At 51.1% G+C, this 25,502-nt stretch overlaps 1 protein-coding gene across 6 annotated transcripts in view; it reads left to right on the top strand.

Annotated features, from left to right (window-relative positions):
* Window positions 1–22,139, top strand: part of SAG (S-antigen visual arrestin) — a 33,509-nt gene extending 11,370 nt beyond the window's left edge. The window contains exons 5-16 of one of the 6 annotated variants that reach the window (XM_086377756.1): window positions 1,462–1,655; window positions 2,935–2,994; window positions 4,616–4,692; window positions 5,719–5,854; window positions 6,824–6,908; window positions 8,805–8,877; window positions 11,255–11,392; window positions 13,467–13,544; window positions 16,313–16,336; window positions 18,172–18,227; window positions 20,861–20,876; window positions 21,902–22,139. In XM_086377756.1, the coding sequence (XP_086233882.1) occupies window positions 1,462–1,655; window positions 2,935–2,994; window positions 4,616–4,692; window positions 5,719–5,854; window positions 6,824–6,908; window positions 8,805–8,877; window positions 11,255–11,392; window positions 13,467–13,544; window positions 16,313–16,336; window positions 18,172–18,227; window positions 20,861–20,876; window positions 21,902–22,010 (1,046 nt within the window). In that variant the 3' untranslated portion in view covers window positions 22,011–22,139. Of the gene's footprint in view, window positions 1–1,461; window positions 1,656–2,934; window positions 2,995–4,615; window positions 4,693–5,718; window positions 5,855–6,823; window positions 6,909–8,804; window positions 8,878–11,254; window positions 11,393–13,466; window positions 13,545–16,312; window positions 16,337–18,171; window positions 18,228–20,860; window positions 21,407–21,901 lie in introns of those variants that run through there. The other 5 variants (XM_086377767.1, XM_086377777.1, XM_086377799.1 and 2 more) reach the window with 5 other exon arrangements.
* Window positions 22,140–25,502: the final 3,363 nt, after the last annotated feature.

Genomic DNA, 25,502 nt, shown 5'->3' with positions numbered 1-25,502 from the left:
GGGGTCGCAAAGAGTCGGACTGAAGTGACTTAGCACACGCTGGTGGTTCTGGACCACAGCAGCACAGCATGCTCAGTGATCTCTGGCTGCTGTGAAGTGTGTGGCAAGGAATTTGATGCTAGTAACGGTTGTGTAAATTAAATGAGAGCCCATCTGAGTTATCACTCAGTTCCATTCAAAAATGTGCCTCTTAGAGTCGTTGCTGTCGGCAACCCACAAGGATTGTTCCTACCCCTAGATGTGCTCTGGAGTATGTCAGTTGTAGGGCCCTCAGCATCCCGGGGACAGGGCAGAAACAGGCTGACAACTACCCTCCTCTGCTTTCTCCGGAGAGCCCTGCTCCTCTCTTATACCAGGAGGAGCCCAGTTCCAGCCCTGAAAGCCCACACGCTTGGCCAGGAAGGCATTTTCCGGAGAGGCAGGCATAAACCAGGTCATCTCTGGGCACCTTGTTCCTACAAATGTCGGCTGAGGGATAAGCAAGTGATCAGTGACTCTTCTGAGCTTAGCGCCAAGGGCACTTATCCTTGAAGCGGACACAGACAAAATCCTCAACCCACGGCTCCCAAGGACGTGGGTGGACGTGCTTTCCGTTCAAGCACAGGGCACCTCGTGCGGTTATTTAGCACATTAACGCAGCTGTAAACAGTCCACCCTCAAAACACATGTCGTTCAGTCGCCAGGTCATGTCTGACTCTTTGAGATCCCGTGGACTGCAGCATGCCAGGCTTCCTGTCCCTCACTATCTCCTGGGGCTTGCTCAAGTTCACATTCACTGAATCACTGATGCCATCCAGCCATCTCATCCTCTGTTGCCCTCTTCTCCTCCTACACAAGAAGTGTAGTCTCATATAATTCCTCTGGTCCGCCGGGGGCACCATTTACATCCGTCTAACCACAGTGAATTTTCACAAGTGCGGCTGATTTAGAGAAAGCTCGATGAAGTTTCCGAGCCATGTGAAAAGACGGATTTCCTCTGGGACTTGGTTTCATCTCTCCACCTGGTCCCTGAGTGCCAGCTCACTCCCCTCGTGGCCACGCCCAGATCAGGCAGTCCTTTCCCTAGCTCTGTTTCCCCTCTGCTTCTCACCTTCCCTCTCAACTCTAGACAGACCTCCCACCCTCAGACCCTGAGTGACCTCACCCTGCTGAAAAGCCTCCTGAGGTCCCTGAGCTGGTGGATCAAGAGGGAAAGTGGGGAGGATGTGGGAAACAGTGGAGTCAGGAGACAAAACCTGGCCCGTCTGAGGGGCCTCGCCGCCCTCCAAGCCAGCCCTTTGGAGTAATTAACACAAGCCAGAGGGAGAGAAGGGCCAGCTGGGTGGTGAGGTCCCCAGGTCCTATCCCCTCGGGATGCTGAAGGTTGAATGCCGAGACCACAGGCAGGCGGTGTCAGCCCAGGCAGGGGCGCCGGGCCGACCGACCGACTGGCCAAGCGCACCCTTCTTGTCTCTCTCCCAGTGTACGTGTCTCTGACGTGTGCCTTCCGCTACGGCCAGGAAGACATCGACGTGATGGGCCTCAGCTTCCGCAGGGACCTCTACTTCTCCCAGGTCCAGGTGTTCCCTCCCGTAGGGGCCTCGGGCGCCACCACGAGGCTGCAGGAGAGCCTCATCAAGAAGCTGGGGGCCAACACCTACCCCTTCCTGCTCACGGTGGGTGACGTTGCGCGCCCCCATCCCCACCACTGCACTGGTTCCTTCCGCCCCCAGCACCTTGTGATGTGACCGGTGGCCAAGGAACGGGGCCAGAGAAATGGCTTCACATATGCGGGCCTTCAAATTGCACCCTTCTATAACTGAGGAAATTCTAGATTGCCTGGGCTGTCATTGTCTTTTTTTTAAGTCCTTGAAAATAGCCTCCTAGCCTTTGAAGGCACGGTTTCAACCTACAGTTTAAATATTTAAACTGTATCCGACCACCTAATTATACGTGCGTGTCACGCCTTCACTCTATAAAAAGAAAGAAGTGCCCCTCAGTTGGCCCTGAGGAGTTTCTAAGCAGGCAAGAGTTTCCCGTGAGCCAGGAGATCTTAGTGAGATGAGATCCTGGCTGTAGCCTTGAGCACAGCCTGGGGGGGTCACGGAAGAGAAATCCTTGGTGGAACCGAGGGACCCTGGGGCCAGAGTGCCTGCCTCTGATGACTCCATCCTGGACTCGCTGTGGGGTAGCCACCCTCTTCACTAGCATGTTTATGGGTCTTAAGATTACATATTCCTCCAAAGTTATACAGTTCAGGCTTAAAACGGCAGGAGATTCTGACACAAGCTACGACAAGAATGAACCTTGAAAACGTGATGCTAGGTGAAAGAAACCAGTCGCCTAAGGACAAATGCTGTGTGATTCCACTTACATGAGGGATCTGGAGGAGTTAAATTCATGGAGACCGAAAGTAGAAGGGTGGTCTCCAGGGCATGGGAGAGGAGGGAATTGGGGAATTGATGTTTAATGGGTACAGAGCTTCTGCTTGGGATGACGGAAAAGTTCTGGAAACGGATGGTAGGGACCATTGCAGGACAATGTGAATGTCATTAATGCTGCTGAACTGTATGCTTAAAATAGTAAGGTTTATGTTTTGTGTATATATATATTATATGTGTGTGTGTGTATATATATACACATTACATATATAATACATACATATATATATGTATTTATGGGCTTCCTAGGTGGCACTAGTGGTAAAGAATCTGCCTGCCAATGCAGGAGACACAAGAGACTCAAGTTCAAGTCCTGGGTCAGGAAGGTCGCCTGGAGGAGGAAATGGCAACCCACTCCAGTATTCTTGCCTGGAGAATCCCTTGTTCAGAAGAGCCCAGTGGGCTGCAGTCCATGGGGTCACAAAGAGTCAGACACGACTGAGCGTGCATGCATGGTGTAATACACGAGGAATAACATTCTCTGAAAGAAATGATCTGTTGTCTCTTTCCACAGTTTCCTGACTACTTGCCCTGTTCGGTGATGCTGCAGCCAGCTCCGCAAGATGTGGGCAAGGTTGGTTCCAGAATGAATCCCAGGGATTCATTCATTCCTTCAAAGGGCTTTTTAAAATAGCCTCTTTTTTTTTTAGCAATCTGTTTTATTTATTTATTCTTTAATTTTAAACGTTTTATTTTGTATTGAGGTGTAGCCAATTAACAAGCAAGGTTGTAATACTTGAGCCTCTTGTTGTGGAAGAGTTCAGACACACCCCAAAGTAGAGAGAACGGATAACAGATGAGTCCATCACTCACCCTGCGCATTTCCTAACCGTGAGCAGCCCTGTGAGTGAAACAGACGGTCTCTCTCCTCCCTGAGAAGGCTTGGGTGCTGGTCTAGGAGCACGCACAGGAGCTGCTCAATATGAATAGAGAGAGAGAAGTGATAAGCGTTTCACAAGGAAGGAACAGCACATGCCCCAGGTAGACAGGTGGGAGAGCTCGGCTTGGGCGGGAAGCGGCATGGGGTGGGCGTGGAGCGGCGCGGCGAGAACACAGGGCTAAGAACTCCAAGTGCTGGTGGGTACGGATGCGTATTTATTTTCAAGCTAGGTTTTAGTGTTGTTGAGAGTCCACAGTTTCACAGGACTAGTAGGACTGTGACTCACGTGCTAGCTGGTGGAGGGCCCATCCCCACGCTGGTGCCCCCATGCCCACCGTGTCGTGTTAACACAAGAGAGAAGGAGGTTAACGTGGGGTGGGGGATCATGCTGGGGCCAGGTGGGGAGCGGGCAGAGGGGCTGGCAGATGCATCTGTTCCACCCGTGCAAGATTTTTTAGTTTTGTTGATTTAAAATTCAGGAGCCTTCTCTCCAAGTTCCATTTCCAGCTTCTCTTCAGAAGTTGGGAGAGCTGCCAGTGCCAGGTCCCCTGGCAGCCTGGCCATGCTTGGCTGCAGCCGCAGAGCAGCTGCCCGCCGGGGTCGGGTGTTGGAGCCCCAGCAGGGGTGTCCATGGGCCCCCGAGGGCCCTGGGAGCACTGCGCCTGTCCCCAGCTGCAGGCAGTGGACCGTCAGTAACATAACCGCATGGCCACTTCCGAGGGCAGCTGACCGAGGGCGGGCTGGACGCCATGAGAGGCGGAGGGAGGCGAGGACAAGTCAGGATGCCTGACTCACCCTCTGCAGCTGCTGGTGGGGCACGGCCTGCAGGCTGGTGCCCTTTGCTAGGGCCTCAGGGCCCCTGGCACTCTCCTTGCACTAATGCCATTATTTCATCATGAGTACACTTCCAGATCTAGTCTTTATTTTTTTAAGGTTTTTTTTTTTTTTTAATGTGGACCATTTTTAAACTATTTATTAAATCTGTTACAATAGTTAAAATTTTTTTATTTTATTTTTCGGCTGTACTGGGTCTTCGTTATGGCCTGTGGGCTTAGTTGCCCCATGGCATGTGGGATCCTAGCTCCCCGCTCAGGGAACGAGCTCATACCCCCTGCAATGGAAGGCGAAGTCTTAACCACTGGACCGCCAGGGATGTCCCCAGATCAAGTCTTACTGGTGCAGCTCTGAAAAGCAGATGGCTGATGTAGAAAAAAAAAAGTGCCACGAAACATCCCCCCGAGTGAGCTGTGACCCCATCCAGCTCTGGAAGGGAGGTGCAGACCGCAGCCCTGTCTCATCTCTTGCCCCCTTGCAGAGCTGTGGGGTCGACTTTGAGATCAAAGCATTCGCCACGCACAGCACAGATGTGGAAGAGGACAAAATTCCCAAGAAGTAAGAGTGTGGCTGTGGGAATAGGTGAGGGGTCTGGGGTTAAGGGGTGGGGGTAAGAAACCGCCCCTTACTTTATGTTTGCAAGACAGACTCTTCCCACTAGGCTGGTGTAGTGGGAACCAGGTCAGGACCATCAGGAGGGACCATCTACAGTTGGGGTGGGTGTCCATGGCTGACCATCTAGTGGGAAGGCAGCAGAAAATAACAGGAGCGTTCAACCTCAAGGGTTCGTGTAAGCTCCTGAAAGCCTCCACAGCCCCTTGAGTTTCCTTCTTCTTTTGCATTTTGTTGTGGTGGTGGTACACATAACACGAAGTTGACCATTTTAACCATTTTCAAGGGTACAGCTCAGTGGCATTAAACATAGTCATTACCTTGTATAACCACTTGTATACTGTCTGCTATCTATATATAGCATTTGGGATATATATGATAATACATATGGGATATATATACATATATGATGATATATCTATCCTGAATGCTATATAAATGATGATAGCATTTGGGAAATATCCCCAAACTCTCTGTATCCCAAATGCTATCATCACCCCAAACAGAAACTCTGCCCACTAAGCAGTGACTCCTGTCCTCCCAGGCCCTGGCGTTCATTTTCCTTGTTCCTGAATAAGGTTTCCAACTGTGCCCTCAACACTTGCCCCTCATACTCAGCATTCACACTTAGAGGACACCTGTACTGAATGGCAATGACAAGGCATCAGATTTGTAGAGAGTTCTGAAACCTAACGTAGGCACACATTCCCACCGCAGCTTCACCCCAGAGGAGCCCCAGCGGGGGTCCTCACGGAGGGTGAGAGGGGCCCACGGAGAGCAGACGGGTCCACACCACCCGCGAGGCCCCTGCCCCCAGACCTGACCCGGCTACCAGTCCTTCTGCATCCATCGGGAACATCCCCGAGGGATCCTAGCCTGGGGATGAGGCGGGGGGTGGGGGGTGACCTGGTGGGCCATTCCGAGGAGGCCCAGGTGCTGATCCTGGGACCGTCCGTGACGTCTCATCCGCAGGAGCTCCGTGCGTTTGCTGATCCGGAAGGTACAGCACGCGCCACGCGATATGGGTCCCCAGCCCCGAGCCGAGGCCTCCTGGCAGTTCTTCATGTCGGACAAGCCCCTGCGCCTCGCCGTCTCGCTCAGCAAAGAGGTGACTGTGGAGCCGGCCTGCGGGGAGCCCGCCCGGGCCCTCAGCTGGGGGTGGGCTGTGGGCAGTCTTGGGTGTAGTGGTAAATACCGACCTATGAGGATGACTGAACTTTTTCATAACTTGGAGTCGGTGAAGGTGACCCTTAGACTAGGGCCAAACTGGCCTGCATTCTACTCATCATGGGTCCCGGCAACCTGGGGAAGGCTTGCTCCCCCCACCCCATCGCTGCCTCAGGGAGCCTCTTAGTGCCGCGTCAATGGGTGTTACAGATTGTTTGCTTCCCTCAAACTGAAGTTGGGCAGTAACGGTAAGGGGGTGGCTGTGTCACGTGTGAGCGTCATGGCCAAGAAAGGTGAAGAACCGCTGACCAGGGCTGTCTCCGGTCCCTCTGGTCAACAAGAGTCACACACACATTGACAGAAGCCCAGCAGACCGTATGTGTGCATGTGTGTATGTACACGCATGTGTGCATGCATGTGTGTCTATGCATACATGAGTGTGCATGTGTGGTGTGCTCGCATGTGTGTGCATGTATGTCTGCACGTGCATGCATGTGTGTGCATGCACGTGTGTGTGTGTGTGTGTGTGCAACAACATGCCCGTCTGGTATAACATGGAGTCATCACTGGACCAGCTCCACCTCTGCCCCCTCACCACATTCTCCTCTCTTTTCACTCATTCTGCCCCAAATAACTTCATAACCCCGCTCAAGCGCCCTGGGGCCAGCTCTGCGTGACACTCAGGACTTGGGTGTTGTGGCTGGAGCCCATGCCATCTCCTCGGCCTCCCACACACAGGGCAGAGCCTGCTCCAGACACATCCCCACAGGAGCCACGATGCCTTCACCTTGCCTTCCTCAAAAGCGTGGGAATTCAGCCACTTTGCCTCCAGTTGAAGGACTGGGATGAGTTTAGAAAGACATGACCAGGCTCTCTTCCCCTTTTCTGTCCCATCTGCTAACTTCTTCAGATCTATTACCACGGGGAACCCATTCCTGTGACCGTGGCCGTGACCAACAGCACAGAGAAGACAGTGAAGAAGATTAAAGTGCTAGGTAGGACCTTCTGCTCCAGGCTGGACGGCAGAGCCTTGCAAGTCCCCAGTGGCCATGTTTCCCGGGTCTCTCCTCTGGTCTCTCAGGCCCTCCTGGGTCCTTGGAACCTCCTGTTTGTCTCTGTTGTCAGGGCAGCAGGACCTTAGAGGAGGAGGTCCCTTAAGTGTCCTCTCTGTAGCCTCCTGCCCAGCTTAGAGCCGTCTTCCATCCTGGGACAGCACCCCCGACAGGATGTCTTCCCGTCCTTCCTTATCCTGCCTTCCTGGAGGGTCCAGGTCTCGGTGGGGAGGGAGGAGGGGGAGGGTTTCCCTTCTGCACAGAGTAGTGGGAGGGACCTAGCCTGGGAACCCTGGGCTCCCCTGTGGGCTCGTGCTGTGCACATCCTCTCAGAGTCCAGCGGGCAGTCACAGCAGGCCTTCCTGGTCTACCGTCCCGGGTTTCGTGATCTGTTGATTGAGCGCACTGGACATGCTTTGTAAATGGTCATCCCCACTGTCACTGCTGCTGTTGTGTCACCATGTAATGGCCCGGCCTCCCGTATATTCGGGAGAGGGGCCTCTGACTTACTGGTCCACTGGTCCAGCACACTGCCTCAGGACAAAGGGCGTCAAAGTGAGGGGGGTGCTCCGTGAACTCGGTCTCGTGTGGGCGAAGTAAAAAGATGTGATAGAATGACCTGGAAGGGAGACCTGTCCGTCCACTTCTCCCTCAGGCCCTTGATGACCCAGACAGACTTAGGGTGACCAACCGTCCTGCGTTAACCAGGACCCAGGACCAAGGACTTCCAGTGCTGAAACGGGCCAGTCCCAGGCAGACCGGGACAGCTGGTTACCTAAGTGCCATCCACTACGTTCCTCTCTCCCTCTTATCCATCATAGATAAGGCTCAGGAATCGGATGCACTCATACTGAAATATTCTAGGTTTTTCTTAATGCTAATATACATGTTTACATTAAGGCTTTGTTTTTATGTGAGTTTAGTTTCTATGCCTTTAAGTCTCTGTAGGACCTGGTATGATTTATTTAGCATGTTGTATGTAGTGTTCCATATGGTATTTCACAAAGCAGCAGGATGGAGAAAGTACCATTTGATAATTATTTTTTAAGTTGTTTCTCAAAATTTTATGAATACTAACATCTGGACCCCTAATGTTTGAAAGAAGCTATTGAATTTCTGAAGCCAGATATTGAGAACTTTGTATAGGCTATGCGCTGTGTTGATCAGTTTACACAAATTATTTCTTTTGATTCTCAAATTTGATTTACATGGAAATTAAAAATCATCTTTTTGAGGGCTTCCCTGGTGGTTCAGGAAGCTCCATACTTCCATTGTAGGAGGTGTGGGTTCAATCCCTGGTTGGAGAAATTATTCATGCTACAAGGTGTGACAAAAAAAAAATTAAAAATCACCTTTTTAATCATCATAACAACTATATAAGTTAGATGCAGTTATCACCCCCATTTTGCTGATGGGGAAATTGAGGCTCAGGAAGTTCTACTACCCCAGCGCTGATGGCTAGGCAGGGATTTGAGCCCAGGTAGTCTGGCCCCAGAGCCCACCTTCCTATCCACCACACCACAACCACAAACAATTGTGTGCTGCACAATTCATCAGGCAAGAATACTGGAGAGGGTTGCCATGCTGTCCCCCAGGGGACCTTCCTGACCCAGGGATGGAACCTGCCTCTCTTATGTCTCCTGCATTGGCAGGCGGGGTCTTTACCACTAGCGTCGCCTGGGAAGCCTGGCCTGAGGCCAGAACAGGTATCTCAGCCTTAAAGCTGAGCCTGAGAGGTGCACTCAGATGGCCATTAGAGAGGGAAGGCCAGCCAGGTCCCCCAGAAGGCAGCATGCAGGACCCCACACCGAGCCTCCCTATGCTGTCCCCCCTTTGCAGTGGAGCAAGTGGCCAACGTGGTTCTCTACTCGAGTGATTATTACATCAAGACGGTGGCTGCGGAGGAAACACAGTGAGTAGCGGGTTGGGTTTCTATTTCCTGGGCGGTTCCGGCTTCTTTGTCAAGTTCCCCTTTTCGGTCATTGCTGAAGAAGGAAGTAGAGCGGTCAGCCAGCTACCCAGCCTGCCACGTCCTTCCCCTTTTCTCACTTCAAGGGCTGCAAAGTCACAAGAGTTCTGAGAGCTGGGTCGAGCTAGGAAATGATGGGGAGCAGAAAAAGGAAGCCTGAATCGTCACAGCGGGAAGGGCTAGAGCTTTCTATTGATCCTTAAATAAGTGGGTAGGGATCGGATACTGTTTCTGACCCCCAGAACAGGTCATCAAATAACCTGTCAGCCCACATGAGGGTTCTCTATCTTTTGATCTCCACAATCTGAAAATCTGATACCATGATGAGGAGATTAGAATGCTATCTCAGTACTCCACCACTTGTCATGAGTGACTTTTCTCCCTCCATTAGAATAAAAATCAAATGGAAAACAAACAAACAGTAAAACCCAAATGAGAATCCTGCAATGGCTTCTTCACGGTGCAGCAAGAGACCTGACCGGTTTTGCTTTGTGCTAGGCACTCAGGTTCACAGCTTTCGGGGGGTTACCAACCCCCCCACCCAGGAAGGATCATTTGGGAAGGTGTTTTCCTGTTTTCCAAGCCCCATTGTAGGACAAAAATACTCTCATCGTTGGAGGAAGGCGGTGGAGTGAGGAAAGACAGCAGATTCAGCAAGAAAACATTACATAATATTTAAAAGGCCACTTAGGGATAAACTGTTACTTAAAGCAGAACCTGGCCTGAGTTTACATCTCAGGGGAGAAGAGGCAGGAAATAAACCTCTGACTGCCTCCGCCAGGCCAGGCCCGGGCTCAGTTCTACTTTCAGACGGCATCCTTGCCCATATCGGTGCCTGGAAGTCTTCCTGGCTCACCTGTTGGCATGTGCCCAACAACGATAGGAGGAAATGGTCCCCAGCGGAGGTTTCCCCTAATATACCCCATTATCCGGTCCTCTTTTCAGCTCATTTTGCATCAAAGAGTCCCAGAAAACTGGACACCATCCTCAGTACCCTCAAAAATGTGGGAGTGAAAGTGAGGCTCTGGGGGCTCTGGTAGGCAGGCCACCTGGGAACCAGGTCAGCCCTGATGCCCCTGCTGTTACCCACCATGCAGTCCCAGATCCCGAAGGTGCTGGGACATGGCCAGGTGGGGCTTTGGTCCAGGGTCTTGGCAGAGGCTGTTGGCCAGGGTGCAGCAGGACAGACCATAGTCCAAGCCCAGCCCCGGGGCCTCTTTCTACGGTAGTTATCTTGACAAGGTAATTTCTGCTTCTGTCACTCTGCTGCCCAAACCAAGCTTATTAAGAGAAGATTCCCCCCGGTCCCAAATGCAAGGATGCGGGCCACCTTGTCTCAAGCAGGATTCTGTAAAGGGTGTGCCCAGGAGCCTCTTGTGTGCACTTGGAGGCTAGAGAAGCCACAGCCGCCTTCAACTCCCCAGGGAGATAGAGGAGGCTGGCAGTGGGGCTGCCCGTCTGTCTGGGGGCAGGCTGAGGAAAGGGCCCGAGGCTGGCTCCTGGGCAGGGCTTCTGGGGCCCTGTCTTCTCCTGACCGGGCACAGGGACGAAGGTTATGCCAGGAACATGGCTAGAGCCTGCCTGGGCTCTGCGATCAGAGAGCCCGTGAGGCTGCGCAGTGGCTGTTGGCATAGGCCTGGGGGCAGCTCGCGGGCGAGCAGCAGAGCTGACTCTCCAGCTTCCGATGCTGCTCTGTGAGCTGGGGACGCTGCCTGACCTGGGGAAACCACACTGAGGTGCCCTCCACTACACCCAGGCCCACCGTCTGGCAGGGGGTCCCTGTGTCTATCAGATGCTGGGGAACGCCCTGCCTGGTTGGTGATGGAGGAGATCTGGGGGAGAAAGAGCCTGTGCTGCTATGAACCCCAAACCTCCCAGTCTGTCCAGCTCACGTGGGAGACTCCCAGGGCACACATTGGTCCTCCTGACCGGGACAACACCCAGCCCGGGTTCTCTGCTGGTACTGACCAGTTACCCTGTAGCCCATCATGTGCTTCACGGAGTCTTGGGAGAAAACAGGGTGTGGTCCCTGATCCTTGGGCCAGTCGGTCTCACTTCACCCCACAGAACATTCCAGAAATTCAGCCATGGGAGCAGGCTGAGAAATGCTCCAACGTTGCTGCCAGCCTGTTGTGAGACGTCACTCATGCTCTCCTCCTTCTCATAAGACATGCACAGCCCCTCTGGGCTGCCTTTCCCACAAGTTGCGGGGAACGTGGGTTCTGGGAACTGCGTGAGCGTAGACAAGGTCTCCTGGGGGCCCCGGTGGCCTTAAGCCTGTAAGAGCAACTGGCTAAATCGGCCGTGTTTCTTCCTGCAGGGAAAAAGTGCCGCCAAACAGCTCGCTGACCAAGACGCTGACGCTGGTGCCCTTGCTGGCCAACAACCGTGAGAGAAGGGGCATCGCCCTGGACGGGAAGATCAAGCACGAGGACACGAACCTGGCCTCCAGCACCATGTGAGCCCCCGAGACTCGGTGCTGGGGGAGGTGGGGGGAAGGGGTCTGCGCTCCTTCTCGTCCTAGCCCTGGGCTCACGGCTGGCACGTGGTGTGGTGGCCGGCGGTGCAAAGCCAGCACTCAGTGGCCCACCGGGGATCCCTCGCCCGCACCTGCCATGATGTAGCGACTGCAGCTCTGGGCTCTGGAGACAGCCTTGTGCCGAAGCCCCGCTCCCTTGCTCTGTCTGGGCCACCCCATCAGCTGTCTGAGCGAGGACCTCAGTTTCCCCATCCTTAGGGTATGAGAGCTGACATGGATTACGGGAGACAGGCCACATCAAATGTGGGGCCCAGCACACAGCGAGTGCTCCAGAAAAGTCAGCTAGTACCTCTGAGAAATAGCATCAGCTAGCATTGAACTGAGTGCCTCATGAAAGATGGAAACATCATTTATTCATTTCCATCTGGAAAGGTAAGGAACAGGGGGTCCTGAGGGCTACGGACGTCAGCTCAATTTAAATGAAGCTAAGCACTGATCTGCTGACCCAGCTCAGAATGTTGGGCTGAATTGAGCCAGCAGATCCAGTAAAAACTAGATCGAAGCTTCTAAGTCAAATACCCCTGCCACTCCTCACTGCCCTCCGGGGCTTCTGTTCCTGGGAGCGTGTGTGGGATGAGCCCTGAGGGTTGGGGTAGGAGCTGTGACCAGGCTGGGGGCTCACTGCCAGCTCCCCATACCACCCCCACCCCCATCCTGTGTGACCCACGGCCCCAGTAATCGCCTCCAGGTGATGCTGTCTGGAAAAGCTCTGAGACGAACAGCTGGGGCAGTGAACATCAGGCAGAAAGGAGGATCATGGGAGTCAAAGGGTTTCTGAGAACGATTTTCCAGCTGGCGTGTTAGATTCTAAGCATGTCTGTGAGCTCTGGGAGATGGGCAAACAGGAAGACAACACCCTAGATCCAGGAACTCAGGGGTGAAGGAATCACAAAGTTCAAAATGGCATGTGCGTTTGTAAAGACCTTCTGTGATTCGTGGAGTAGTACATAAACAGCCCGTCTCTCCATGCTTTCTTTGGTAAGAAAGGTGAATTTCTACTCATTTCATGGATGAGGAAATTGAGGTTTCACCAGATGAAAGGCTCAGCCAAGGACACTGGGTCAGTCAGTGGTAGAGCAAAGCCCATCCCTAGTCCCCAGCCTCGAGTTGAGGCTTTCAAATTGTGGTGCTGTGGAGAAGATTCTTGAGAGTCCCTTGGACAGCAAGGAGATCCAACCAGTCCATCCTGAAGCAAATCAGTCCTGAATATTCATTGGAAGGTTTGATATTGAAGCTCCAATACTTTGTCCACCTGATGAGAAGAGCTGACTGATTGGAAAAGATTCTGATGCTGGGAGAGCCTGAGGGCAGGAAGAGAAGGGGGCAACAGATGATGAAATGGTTGGATGGTGTCACCGACTCAACTGACATGAATGTGAAAGTCGCTCAGTCGTGTCTGACTCTTTGTGACCCCATGGACTATACAGTCCATGGAATTCTCCAGGCCAGAATACTGGAGTGGGTAGCCTTTCCCTTCTCCAGGGGAACTTTCCAACCCAGGGATCAAACCCAGGTCTCCTGCATTGCAGGTGGATGCATTCTTTACCAGCTGAGCCACCAAGGGATCCCAAGAATACTGGACTGGGTAGTCTACCCATTCTTCAGCAGATCTTCTCGACCTGGGAATCGAACGGGGTCTCCTGCATTGCAGGCAGATTCTTTACCAACTGAGCTACCTGGGAAGCCCATGAGTTTGAGCAAACTCCAGGAGATAGCGAAGGACAGGGAAGCCTAGCATGTGACAGTCCATGGGGTTGCAAAGAGTTGGATACAACTTAGTGACTGAATGATGACAAATCCAGAGCCCCCGATCCACCGAGTGTCAGGGCTGCCTTCCAGCTCCCCAGTGAGGACGCAGCAGAACATGAATGATCTGGTCTCTTGGAGAGGGTGGTCCCCTACTTGGGGGGCCTAGGGAGAAGGGTTGATCCATCGGGTCTCTGCTTCCTACTGCTCCTCTGCATTCTTCCATTTTGCTTTTCTGTTTGAACAGCATAAAGGAGGGAATAGACAAGACCGTCATGGGGATCCTGGTGTCTTACCAGATCAAGGTGAAGCTCACGGTGTCAGGGTGAGTGTCCATGCCCCAACATGCCACCTGCTCTGTCTGGCTGTCAGCCATCTGAATGGTTTTGTTCCCCAGCGATTGGGAGACAGAAAGCAAGAAAGGTCCACAAATTCTACCAATTACATGGTAGGGTTTGAGAAAGACTCTATTTGTCTAGTTTCACAATTCTGCCTGATGTAACATTACAGAGAAAAAGGTAGAAAAGCAGACTGCAAAACACATACACTACGGGTACCTCCTTGCAGTCCAAGGGACTCTCAAGAGTCTTCTCCAACACCACAGTTCAAAAGCATCAATTCTCCGGCGCTCAGCCTTCTTTATAGTCCAACTCTCACATCCATACATGACCACTGGAAAAGCCATAGTCTTGACTAGACGGAGCTTTGTTTGCAAAGTAATGTCTCTGCTTTTTAATATGCTGTCTGGGTTGGTCATAGCTTTTCTTCCAAGGAATGTCTTTTAATTTCATGGCTGCAGTCACCATTTGCAGTGATTTTGGAGCCCAAGAAAATAAAGTCTGTCACTGTTTCCATTGTTTCCTCTTCTATTTGCCATGGAGTGATGGGATCAGATGCCATGATCTTAGTTTCTTGAATGTTGAGTGTTAAGCCAGCTTTTTCACTCTCCTCTTTCACTTTCATTCAGAGGCTCTTTAGTTCTTCTTTGCTTTCTGCCATAAGGGTGGTGTCATCTGCATATCTGAGGTTATTGATATTTCTCCCAGCAATCTTGATTCCAGCTTGTGCTTCATCCAGCCCAGCATTTCGCATGATGTACTCTACATATAAGTTAAATAAGTAGGGTGATAGTATACAACCATGACATACTCCTTTCCCAATTTGGAACCAGTATTTTGTTCCATGTCCAGTTCTAAATGTTGCTTCTTGACCTGCATACAGATTTCTCAGGAGTCAGGTAAGGTGGTCTGGTATTCCCAACTCTTGAAGAATTTTCCACAGTTTGTTGTCATCTCCCCAGTCAAAGGGTTTGACGTTATCAATAAAACAGAAGTAGATGTTTTTCTGGAACTCTTGCTTTTTCTATGATCCAACAGATGTTGGCAATTTGCTCTGTGGTTCCTCTGCCTTTTCTAAATCCAGCTTGAACATCTGGAAGTTCATGGTTCACGTACTGTTAAAGCCTGGCTTGGAGAATTTTGAGCATTACTTTGCTAGCGTGTGAGATGAGGGCAATTGTGTGGTAGTTTGAGCATTCTTTGGCATTGCCCTTCTTTGGGATTGGAATGAAAAATGACCTTTTCCAGTCTTGTGGCCACTGCTGAGTTTTCCAGATTTGTTGGCATATTGATTTTAGCACTTTCACAGCATTATCTTTTAGGATTTAAAATAACTCAACTGGAGTTCCATCACCTCCACTAGCTGTTTGTAGTGATGCTTCCTGAGGTCCACTTGACTTTGCATTTCAGGATGTCTGGCTCTAGGTGAGTGATCATACCATCATGGTTATCTGGGTCATGAAGATCTTTTTTGTACAGTTTTTCTGTGTATTCTTGCCACCTCTTCTTAATATCTTCTGCTTCTGTTGGGTCCCTGCCATTTCTGTCCTTTATTGAGCCCATCTTTGCATGAAATGTTCCCTTGGCATCTCTAATTTCCTTGAAGAGCTCTCTAGTTCTCTTCAGAAAAGCAAGGCTGCTGGGAAATGAGGTCACAGTGTGTCTCAGGAGGCTCCATCCATGATGGGGGGCCTTCTCGCCCCCCAAAATCATTACAGGACTGGGTAGTCTCCTTTTCACACTAGAGCACAGATATCTCATAGTTCTGAGGAAATGGTTTTCCATCTTTTTTTTAATTCAATTTCTTTCAATTTAAAAATCTCACCAAGGTACTTCCCTGGTGGTCCTGTGATTAAAATTGTGTGCTTCCAACTCAGTGGGTGTGGTTCAATTCCTAGTTGGGGAACTAAGATCCTACATGCCACGTGGTATGGTCCAAAAAAAAAAAAAAAGAAAGAAATCTCATCAAAAGGGAAAAACTCAACTTCTCATTTTCCTTTTCAAATTCCATTGCCAAAGGCCAACTGGCCTTTTACCTTAATGAGTCCTGGGTAGTTCAGCCATCAAGGCAAATCTATGTGTATATTCCATAAGTCTCAGTGGACGAAGAGTTCCCCCAAATTTTGGTTGGGACCACAAAGTAGAACATGGGTTGATTTTGCAGATTTTGTTAACACAGCATTGTAGTTGTCCTGTTTTACAAAGCGTATAGTGTTGAGACTTCCCTGGCAGTCCAGTCGTTAAGACTCTGTGTTTCCAACGCCAGGGACACAAGTTCGATTCCTGGCTCTGGAATTAAGATCCAAAATGCGCTGCAGCAAGGACAAGATATATATGATATGAGATGAGATATATGTATATATATACACACACACACACATATATATAGTGTCTATATCTATAAAGTGTATGGTGCTTTCTTTCACTTTCTCTCAGAGGCTCTAAAACAGAGTCGAATGTAGCAGTCAAGGTAAGCATTTAGCAGGTATTTCATGGTGACCTTTGTGGCCACGAGAGAAATTCTGGACTGGGGTTTATTCTTGAACTTTAGGGCTTTAACTAATCCACTTGAGAAAGACATGGAGTCACAAGCAGAGAGGAATAGCGGAGTGCACCGTAAGGAGCACAAAGATCCTGAAAGTTGTGGGTGATGAAGGACCCGAGGGGGGTGTATCCATCTCTGAATAACGGCAAGGAGGGGTGTGTTGCCACCGTGGACAGTCCCCACAGCCCTGTTTGTGTTTTTGTTTCCTAGCCTTCTGGGAGAGCTCACCTCCAGGTAAGCCTCGTCGCCGTCCTTCTCTGCCTGATTCCAGGGTCTGAAGGGGACAAACCCGGGGTTTAAAACAGGACCGTGAAGGCCAGTTTCCCAGTGTCGTGCTCAGGACGTGGGGAACCTTGCCCGCTCACGCTGTGCGGACCTTGGCTGACGGGTGTGAGGCTGGGGTGTTTCGTGGAGACTAGCTGGGTCTGCCCCTGGATGGAGACACACACGTAGAGCCACCCTCAGAGAACAGGCACACTCCACGCAGTTGCCCCTGTGTGTACGCACGTGTGTTCAGGGGTGAAATGGACATAACGCGAAGTCTACCATTTTAACCATTTAAACCTGTGCAGTCGAGGAGCTTCCCTGGTGGTCCACCGGTTAAGACTGTGCTTCTAATGCAGGGGGCACAGGTTCAGTCCCTGGTCAGGAAACAGACTCACATGCCGCTCGGTGCCACCAAAACAGAAAAAAACACCACACGATAGAGTTCAGTGGCGTCAAGGACACTCACAGAGTTGCGTGACTGTCCCCATTCTCTGGTCCTTGTACCCGTGCCCGTCCCAAAAGGAAGCCCCGTGCCTGTGGAGCCGTCTCTCCCACTCTCCCCACTACTCGGCAACTGCTTACCTACCTTCGCTCTGCAGATTTGCCTCATTTGGACACTTTGTATGAACGGAATCAGGCAGTTGTCCCCTCGTGACCAGCCCCCGCTGGGTGCGTTCGCAGTGTCCCTGTTGTCAGTGCTTCTCTCCTGTTTGTGGCTGAGATTCAGCCCATGCTGTGAGTGGACCACGTTGTGTTCGTCCATTCATGGCGGCTGGACACTTGGGTTGTCTCCATCTTCGGGCCTTTGTGAATAGTGACAGTGGCCTTTTAAATCAGGCACACAGAGGCAGCAGGCAGGATGCGTCTGAGGCAAGCGCTGGCCTTACATACTCCGTCACTGACTCTGTCGCCCCTGCTCCCGTGGAGCCAGGACAACCTCTCTCCTAGGCCCTGGCCACACGGGGACCCACCAGGGCGCCTTATCAACAGATGAGATCTGACCAAAGCAGTGACCCCAGGGTGGGAGGCGGTGGGTCCTGGGTGAAACAGGGAGTAACCCTTGTCCCCCGCCAACCCCCCAACCCCTTTCCATTCTTCCTGTGTCCAGATTTTCCTTCTGCCCCTTCCTGACTCCCTGCTCTCCTTTTTCTGTATAAATTCCAAGCCACCTCAGAGTCCTGTAGCTTCTGGAATTGGCTGGACTCTGCTCATCACAAGGGACTGCTCTCCACAAGACCCAGGTCTCCAGCATTGCAGGCCGATTCTTTACCTCCCCTGAGCCACCAGGGGAGCCCAGGTGGCACTAGTGGTAAAGAAATCGTCTGCCAGTGCAAGAGACTTACGTTCGATCCCCGAGTTGGGAAGATCCCCTGGAGAAGGGCATGGCAACCCACTCCAGTATTCTTGCCTGGAGAATCCCATGGACAGAGGAGCCTGAGGAGGCTACAGTCCACAGGGTCTCAAAGAGTCAGACATAACTGAATTGACTTAGCATACACTATGTCCGTGGACGTCCCACTACTTAGCATGTCCCTGAAACTAATAACCAGGAGGAAGGGGGACCCCAAAATCCTGGCCGCCTCAGCCTCATGCAAGTGGAGTTTCCGGACCACATTCCAGGGAATACATTTAAAAATTCCTTCCTGACCACTTCCTGATTTCTGGTTTGTTTTGTTTTGGACCTCGCTGAGTCGTCCTTCAGCTGAGGCCTGGGGATCTTTCTCGAAGCTCTGTAGCCACAGCTCTCGGCTGTGCAGTTACAACCATGTGCATTCTGACCGCTCTGCCTCCTTTGCTTCTAGTGAAGTGGCCACTGAGGTGCCGTTCCGCCTCATGCATCCCCAGCCAGAGGACCCAGGTCAGTCACGCCTCGTCTTGGCTTTCTCTAGTCCTGTGCCACCCACGGATTTCTTACTTAGCCACTGCTAGTTCTTCCTTGACCACATCTCTGGGCATGGACGGGGCCAGGCATCCGAGGTTGCTGGCCACATTCAAGTGCCCTGGGCCCTCCCAGAAACCAGGGCTCAGCAACTATGTCAGGGCGCTCGTCCAGTGGTCCAGGCGGTTTGTCCGGATCCAGTGAGTGCCCAGAGGATGTAGCATCCTTGCTTGGATGTGGGCTATCTTGTTAGGTTTTGTTAGGAATGATTTAAAAGCAGACGCTTTGCTATAAATAGGCTTGGGTTGAGATTTAAAGAAAATTCAGGCAAAAGATAAATTTGACAGCCTGAGGCTTTCGTGTTTCATTTGAGAGCATTAATAAGAATTTAGAAAGTGAGTGTTTCTGAGAGTGGCAGTTGTGATGAGAATACAGACGTTACTACAAATGAGGGTCAGGCTGGGATCCTAATGCCTGGGCTCCTTTGAATTGTCAATCCATTGGCTCTTGTATGGATGTTAAAACCAAATGAAGCTGTGGTTGTGCAGCTCTGTGAGCAAGCTAAAAACCAGAGGGCTTTAGCTTGTAAAGCTGCACATGTAAATAGGTGAATTGTATGACACGTGAATTGGACTTCTCCAGTGGCTCAGATGCTAAAGAATCTGCCTGCAATGCAGGAGACCCAAGTTTGATACTTGGGTCGGGAAGGTCCCTTGGAGAAGGAAATGGCAACCCACTCCAGTATTCTTGCCTGGAGAATCCCATGGACAGTGGAGCCTGGTGGGCTGCAGTCCATGGGGTCACAAAGAGTTGGACACGACTGAGCAACTAAGCACAGCACAGCTCTTTTGAAAGAGATAAATGAACCAGCAAAATTAATATGGATGCAATCTCAGAAATTCTGAGGAAGAATTCTCCACTGTGTGTTAAGGTGGCTTAGTTGGCAGGAAAGAAAAATGGACCTGTCTGGATGAGAACCCTCCAGAGTTATAGTAATTAAGAACATTTTAAGTAAAAGTGGTGTAAACAAGTGGGGTTTATTTTTCTTACATTTTATAAAAAGCCTTTCTACACTGATAATGAGACAGCATTTAAACATCAGAATGAGCCCCCATATTCATTTTGGCTTTTTCTCAAAACTATTTTGTCTCAAAGTATGTCTTCCAAATATTTTGGATTCAAATATTCAATGTGCTTTGCCAAAAACTTCCCTTGGGGGAAAAACACACAGCCTAACCATATTTTTTTTTTTATTATTATTATTCATTTATGCTTGTGTCATTAAAGCACTATTTTAAACTCTGTGAGACTGAGATGCATTCTGGTCCCTTTCAAGGACATTTTAAAAGGCCATTTTAAAACTATGACCGGAGTAGATGTCATCGCTGGTGTCACATCCTTTTCTGGCCCTGTGAACAGGCTTTAGGACTTCTCTTGGGGGAAGTGGGGTTATTCCTTTCCTGGGTATGACGTCTTCATGTTCCAGTCATTATGGCCCTTATACTGAACATATTACAACATCAAGGCTAAGACAATGATCTTTCATCCTGCCAGATTTCAGGGAGAAAGAACAAATTACCCCACGGACTAGGAGTTCTGATTCCCAGAGGTTTATTTGCAGATGCACGCTCATATCTCTCTCACTAGCCTGGTCCCCGACTCCCTGAGTCTAGACGAGGAGATGCTAAACAGATGAAGCATAAACTAGAGTTAAGAAGGCCTGCCAGGGCTAGAGGCCAAGTGATCTGTATGCAGCAAGTGCTAGAGAAATGCTACTGAGTTTTTACTGTCCTCTGTCTAGAACATTCTTAGAGAATTCAGGTGAAGAGAATTCAACTCTCTTCAAGGCTGTTGGTCGCACTTAGTGTAATTTTATGCTCAGCACCAAAGTGGGGTGTCCAGGATGGTTCTTGCCCAGTGTTGTTTTTGATGCATCAGCCTCTTGGTAGGTCCCCTCATCCCTCAACAGCCTCTGGGGTGCAGGTTCAGTGTCAAGTCCCAGGACTCATCCCTAGAGAGCAGGACATGGAAGGTGGACCCGGTGTACTTCCACCACATGGGGTGGGCCATTAATAGCTCCCGGGGACTCTGATCTGGACAAGGTCCAAAGGGCATGTCGCAGGGAGAAAGGCTTTGAAAAGAGAAGCCCAGCCTCAGAGAGGGTGAGGTTAAGCAGGGAGAGGGTCTAGAGGTGAGGTTGTGGCTGTTCCATCTGGGGAGGTGTAGGTTGTGGGGGCAACTTTTGGAGGAAGTGATGGTTAGAAATGCAGGGAGAGGGACGTCCCTGGTGCTCCAGGGGCTAAGATTCTGTGCTCCCAATGCAGGGGCCCGGGTTTGATCCCTGGTCAGGGAACCAGATCCCATGTGCCGCAACTAAGACTCTGAGCAGCCAGATCAATAAATGACTGTTTTAACAAAAACAACGAAAATGCAGGGAGGAAGGCCCTCCGAGGGGGCCTGGCCAAGAAGCAGGAATGACATGCAATTTTCATGAAATGCGTGTTTCCGGGCCTTTTATTGCTCCACCTGTAAAGTGACCTAATGAAGGAAGAAGAGTTCTGCTAGACAGGACGGATGCTAACAGATGTCTCTCCTCTCTTCCACGCTCACAGATACCGCCAAGGAAAGGTGAGCACTGCCCGGCATTATCCCCGTTCTGTGACCTCCTCCTCCGCAACCCTAGAGCGAGCCTTCACACTTGCGTGTGTTTTGTTTTTTCTTCTTCTTTTTTTTGAAATGCAAGTGCCTGACTTAGGCTTTGATTGCCGAGGCATCCACTTCAAAAAGGCATCCGCTCCAGTGATGGCTATCTTGAATAAACACATTGCCAGCCACAGGACTAGAGCCCAGCCAGGCCGGCTCTCCCCACTGAGGCGCCTCTGTTTTAGAGATTTCGGTTGATTTCAGTAGCAGATCCTTCGAGCCACTTGTTCTTTTGTCTTGGTACGCTTTAAATTCCCCTCTCTTCTGTTTTAAAACTCACCAATAAAGAGTGAGCCCTCGGAACTCTAGACCCCGCCCCCACCTCGACCCAAATAAAGGGAGAACACCCCAGGCCCGTGTCCCTGAGCTCTCTTTATCTGTGACTTTGCTGTGTGGTCCCAGGTGTGCTGTGTACCTTCCAGGTCCTGTAAGTAATAAACCTTTATTTTCTCAAAGTTTCTGGATGGTTATTGCTGAAGGGTGTCTTGCAATCCTAACAGGAACCACGAGGGCCGGGCCAGCCACAACAGTGGTTATTGATAGGCTAAGACCTGCACAAAACAAGCACTCACCCCCTTGAGGGGGCGGTTCTTTCTGTAGACGCCCACGCTCTCAACACTGGCGCACGCCCTGGCTTTCCTTTTGCTCCCTACTATCAGGGCATGCACACATGTGGACACACACACATGTCCACGCACGCATGCACACAGTTATCCCAAGCATGTATGTGTGCTGTGTGGGTTCCTTCATTGTTTCATATTTTTGTTTGCTAAAGCGATTTTACACGGAAAGCTAGGAGGAGGACGGCCTTGTCCCCTGTTGCATCAGTGGGAGAATCTTGATGGGTTCCTCTTGCAAAAGGAAGATCAAGGACCTTGTTTTTCCTCCAGATTTCATCGCAAGCGCCAAAGAACATGCCTTGATCAAAATGTTCTTTGTTTTTATTTTAGTTTTCAGGATGAAAATTTTGTTTTTGAGGAGTTTGCTCGCCAAAATCTGAAAGATGCAGGAGAATATAAGGAAGAGAAGACAGACCAGGAGGCGGCTATGGATGAGTGAAGAGGCGGCTCAGGACGTGGGATGCGGGGTCGCTAGCCGCATGGTAGCAGGGCTCCAAGTTAGTCCTTTAGTGACGCTGAATTCCAAAGTGCGGGTCTTCTTCACAGAAATAAAGCTTGTTCTGCCCTGGCTGTGAGTCAAGCTGACTTGTTGGGGAGGCTGAGTAAGTTAGTAAGACACAAGGGGCAGCCTGGAGTCTGGGGGTGCGGGAGCATGGGAGAGTGGGTTGGGGGGAGAAGAACCCATCAAGGTTAGAAGGCACCCCAAAACCATGTGCTCGCCCGATGTGGGGCTGGTGTGTCCCAGGCTTTCTCCAAGGCCTCTGGGGTAGGCTGTTTCGCTGGAAACTTGGGGAAGGGGGCGGTGCGGGGCAGTGTGTCTAGTGACCCGAGCTATCCTAGCTCCAGGGCACCCACAGGGCCCCCCTAGAGAAACAGGGCAGTGGACAAACGTGGGCAAAACCACTCTTCATCTCTGACTCAGCTTTGGTGAAGAATCCTCCTGCAATGCGGGAGACCGGGGTTCGATCCCTGGGTTGGGAAGACCCCCTGGAGAAGGGAAAGGCTACCCATTCCAGTATTCTGGCCTGGAGAATTCCATGGACTATACAGTCCATGGGGTCACAAAGAGTCAGACACGACTGGGCACCTTTTTCACTTTCACTTTCACTTCACTTTGGATCCAAGTCCTGCTTGAGCTCTGGATTGTTTGGCTGTTTCTATTGAATGCAAGCAGTGAAATTCGAGTTGTCTGGTATAACGGGGGGGGGGGGGCGGGGGGGGGGAAAGGAATGCATTGGAAGGACTCAGAGTGGCTCAGAGAACTTACTTAAAGGAAGAATCTGAGCTGCCACACCTGGGGTGGGTGGAAATCAGAGAAGCCCCAGGGATCATGGCCCAGGAGCTCTGGGTCCTGCCCTCTGGGTTGGCCATTCACCCCTGGTGGCCTAGCACCAAATGCTTCTAGTCTCTGGTTCCGGTGTGCTATTCCTGGGAAGGAGACTCTGGCCCGATTTCAGCGAGGGGATCAACGCCTAGGGGCCAGCGATGGCAGAGCCTAGCCCTGGGAATGGGTTGTCATACAAGAGGGGATTCTCCGTGAGCCCCATGGGCTTCTTGGTTAGACTGCCTTCACTGGGTTTGGGCATTGAAGGGGTCAGGGAGAGGAAAGCTCTTGTCCAGGAGGAAAGTGAAGCTGAAGAAGGAGAAGATGTAACAGAGGTGATGCCAGGGCCCTGTCTTCCCTGAGTCCTCTTCTTGGCCCATGGTACCCCAGCCTTGGGGTCTGCTGCTGATGGCAGAGAGACTGAATGGCTCTCTTGGTGCCCACAGAGGGCCTGGGGGATGTGTTGACCCCCCGGTCCATGCCTCAAGGGGATAGGATGAAAGGGGATTGGAGCGTTCTACACAGTTTAACCCACTCACAGGAAGCGTGAGGGTGGACGGGCGGGGGCCAGTGTGGGCTGGACACTCAGGGTCAGGTCTCCAGGACCAAGAGCAGTGGCAGAGGACCAGAGCAGGAAGGCCCCACACCTGGGTTTGTTCGGCATGATTCCAGGCTGTCTGTGTCATGGGGGTTGGGATTTAGACCGGAGGGAGGCTCTCGGGAACCTAGGATGGGATCCCATACTCACAAATCAAAGTCTGAACTTGAGTGTTGGATAGGAGGCCTTCCGATATTGATAGCAATGAGGAGTAATTTCTGGAGAAGAGCTAATTATAATACAGGCAGAAAACTGGGCCTTTGGCCCGTGGGTGAGCAGGGTTGGACACAACCTCCCTGTTGTTTTTTTCTGCCTTGCTAAGGGAACAGCAAGCAAGCTTCCATTCCAGCCACGCCCCTTCTCAAGACACTCAGGGTTGGAGGCACGCTCCTCAGGATCGGAGCCCTTCTGCTGCCTCCCCACTGCCGAAGCCCACAGGTCGGCTGTGGTTGGCTCCCGCCGGAGATCCTGGGCAAGACGGGAACCTGGGACTGTGCCCGGCGGGTCTGGTGAGAGGATCAGTCACTCGGTTCCTGCATTGCTCGACCCCAGGATATCCTAAGTCAGGGTGGACAGTAATAGGCCGGACCTTTGAAAGCGTGTGGGTGTGAGAGCCAGAGAGGAAGGCCAATCCCCGGAGAACAAAGGTCAGAACAGCCCTGGCCCTTCAGGTTATTTTGGTAACAAAACGCCTGACTTTCGCGTGCTGGCTAGTTTACCATCTGCGGCTGGCCACCCCCGTGAGAATTCTGGGATGGGAGCAGGAAGTGAGCCACTGCTGCCTGACCAGGATAAGGAATCTCGCCTGGCCGAGCCTGTGCGCCAGGGATGTGTCTACTTGGCGTGCAGACCCCTGGCATAGAGAGGCAGGATGTCCGTGTGCAGGTTGGATGGGCGGCCCGGGGCTTTCTAGGTATGTGCGGTGGGAGACACGTACCAAGTGTGTGCCAAGGAGCTGAGGGTGTTGCAGGGAGAAAGTGGTGTCTAAGAACTTGGGGCAAAGTTTGCAACCTGCAACTTTGCTGGAGAAGAAGGGATCGCTGCTGTTTTTTGGGTATCTGTACCATGCTTGGGAAGCACCAACCATGCCTCCCATTCATTAGATGAGAAAACTGCAGTTCAGAGAGGTTATGTCCCTTACCCAAGGTCACACAGCTAGTGAGAGTTGGAGTGAAGACTTAAACTCTGCTTTCCTGGAGTCGATAGGAATCAGAACTCTCCTCACAACATTTTTTTTTTTTGGCTGCACCACAGGGCATATGAGACTTTAGCTCCCTGACCAGGGATCCAACTTGTGCCCCGACAGTGGAAGTGTAGAGTCCTAACCACTGGACTACCAGGAAATTCCCTTCACTCATCTTTTGATGCTGAATCTGTATTTGAGAGTTTGAGGGGGAGGAAGGGGAAGATTGGCATTTATGATTCAACAAATGGCTGCCCTTAAGGTTTTTTAAGTTGAAAATATTAATATTATTGAGGTAGTTATAGATTCACATGCAGTAGTAGGAAGCAATACAGAGGGATTTCCCAAAGGTAACATCTTGCAAAACTATAGCCGATACCAAGATCAGGAAATTGACACTCACACAGTCCGTCCGTCTTTTTCATATTTCCCCCATTTTAGTTTTTACTTGCATTCATGTGTGTGTCTGTGTGTCTTTTATCGTGTGTAGATAACTTCTTTTTAGAGCGTCTGTTTTCCTATTCCTCTAAGATTTTTCACTGCTTGCCTCCCAATCTAACCTCACGGCCCTAAGGGTCTAGTTTACTGATCCTCGGCAGGTGGGCAGGGAGGGGGCATTTGGAAATGTACGGGGGGCAGCTTTTGGTGACAGGGGTCCCTGGGGGCCAGGGAAACTTTACGGTGCACACAGCAAAGAAACGTCCTGCTCCAGATGTCAGTCATCACCCTAGTTCAGGGTAAAATAATTCCCATGTTTTCCAGTGCACCGTTTTATCCATTCTAACGCGGAGCGGTTCTTTCTGACAGGAGGTGCACTTCTGCGCTG

This window comes from Bos grunniens, chromosome 3 (genome assembly GCF_055505025.1).
Source record: "Bos grunniens cultivar Pamir isolate PY7600 chromosome 3, Bosgru_T2T1.0, whole genome shotgun sequence".
NCBI classification, from domain to species: Eukaryota; Metazoa; Chordata; class Mammalia; order Artiodactyla; family Bovidae; genus Bos; species Bos grunniens.
The sequence above is the reverse complement of the archived record's forward strand: the minus strand, read 5'-3'. Positions and strand labels throughout refer to the sequence as shown.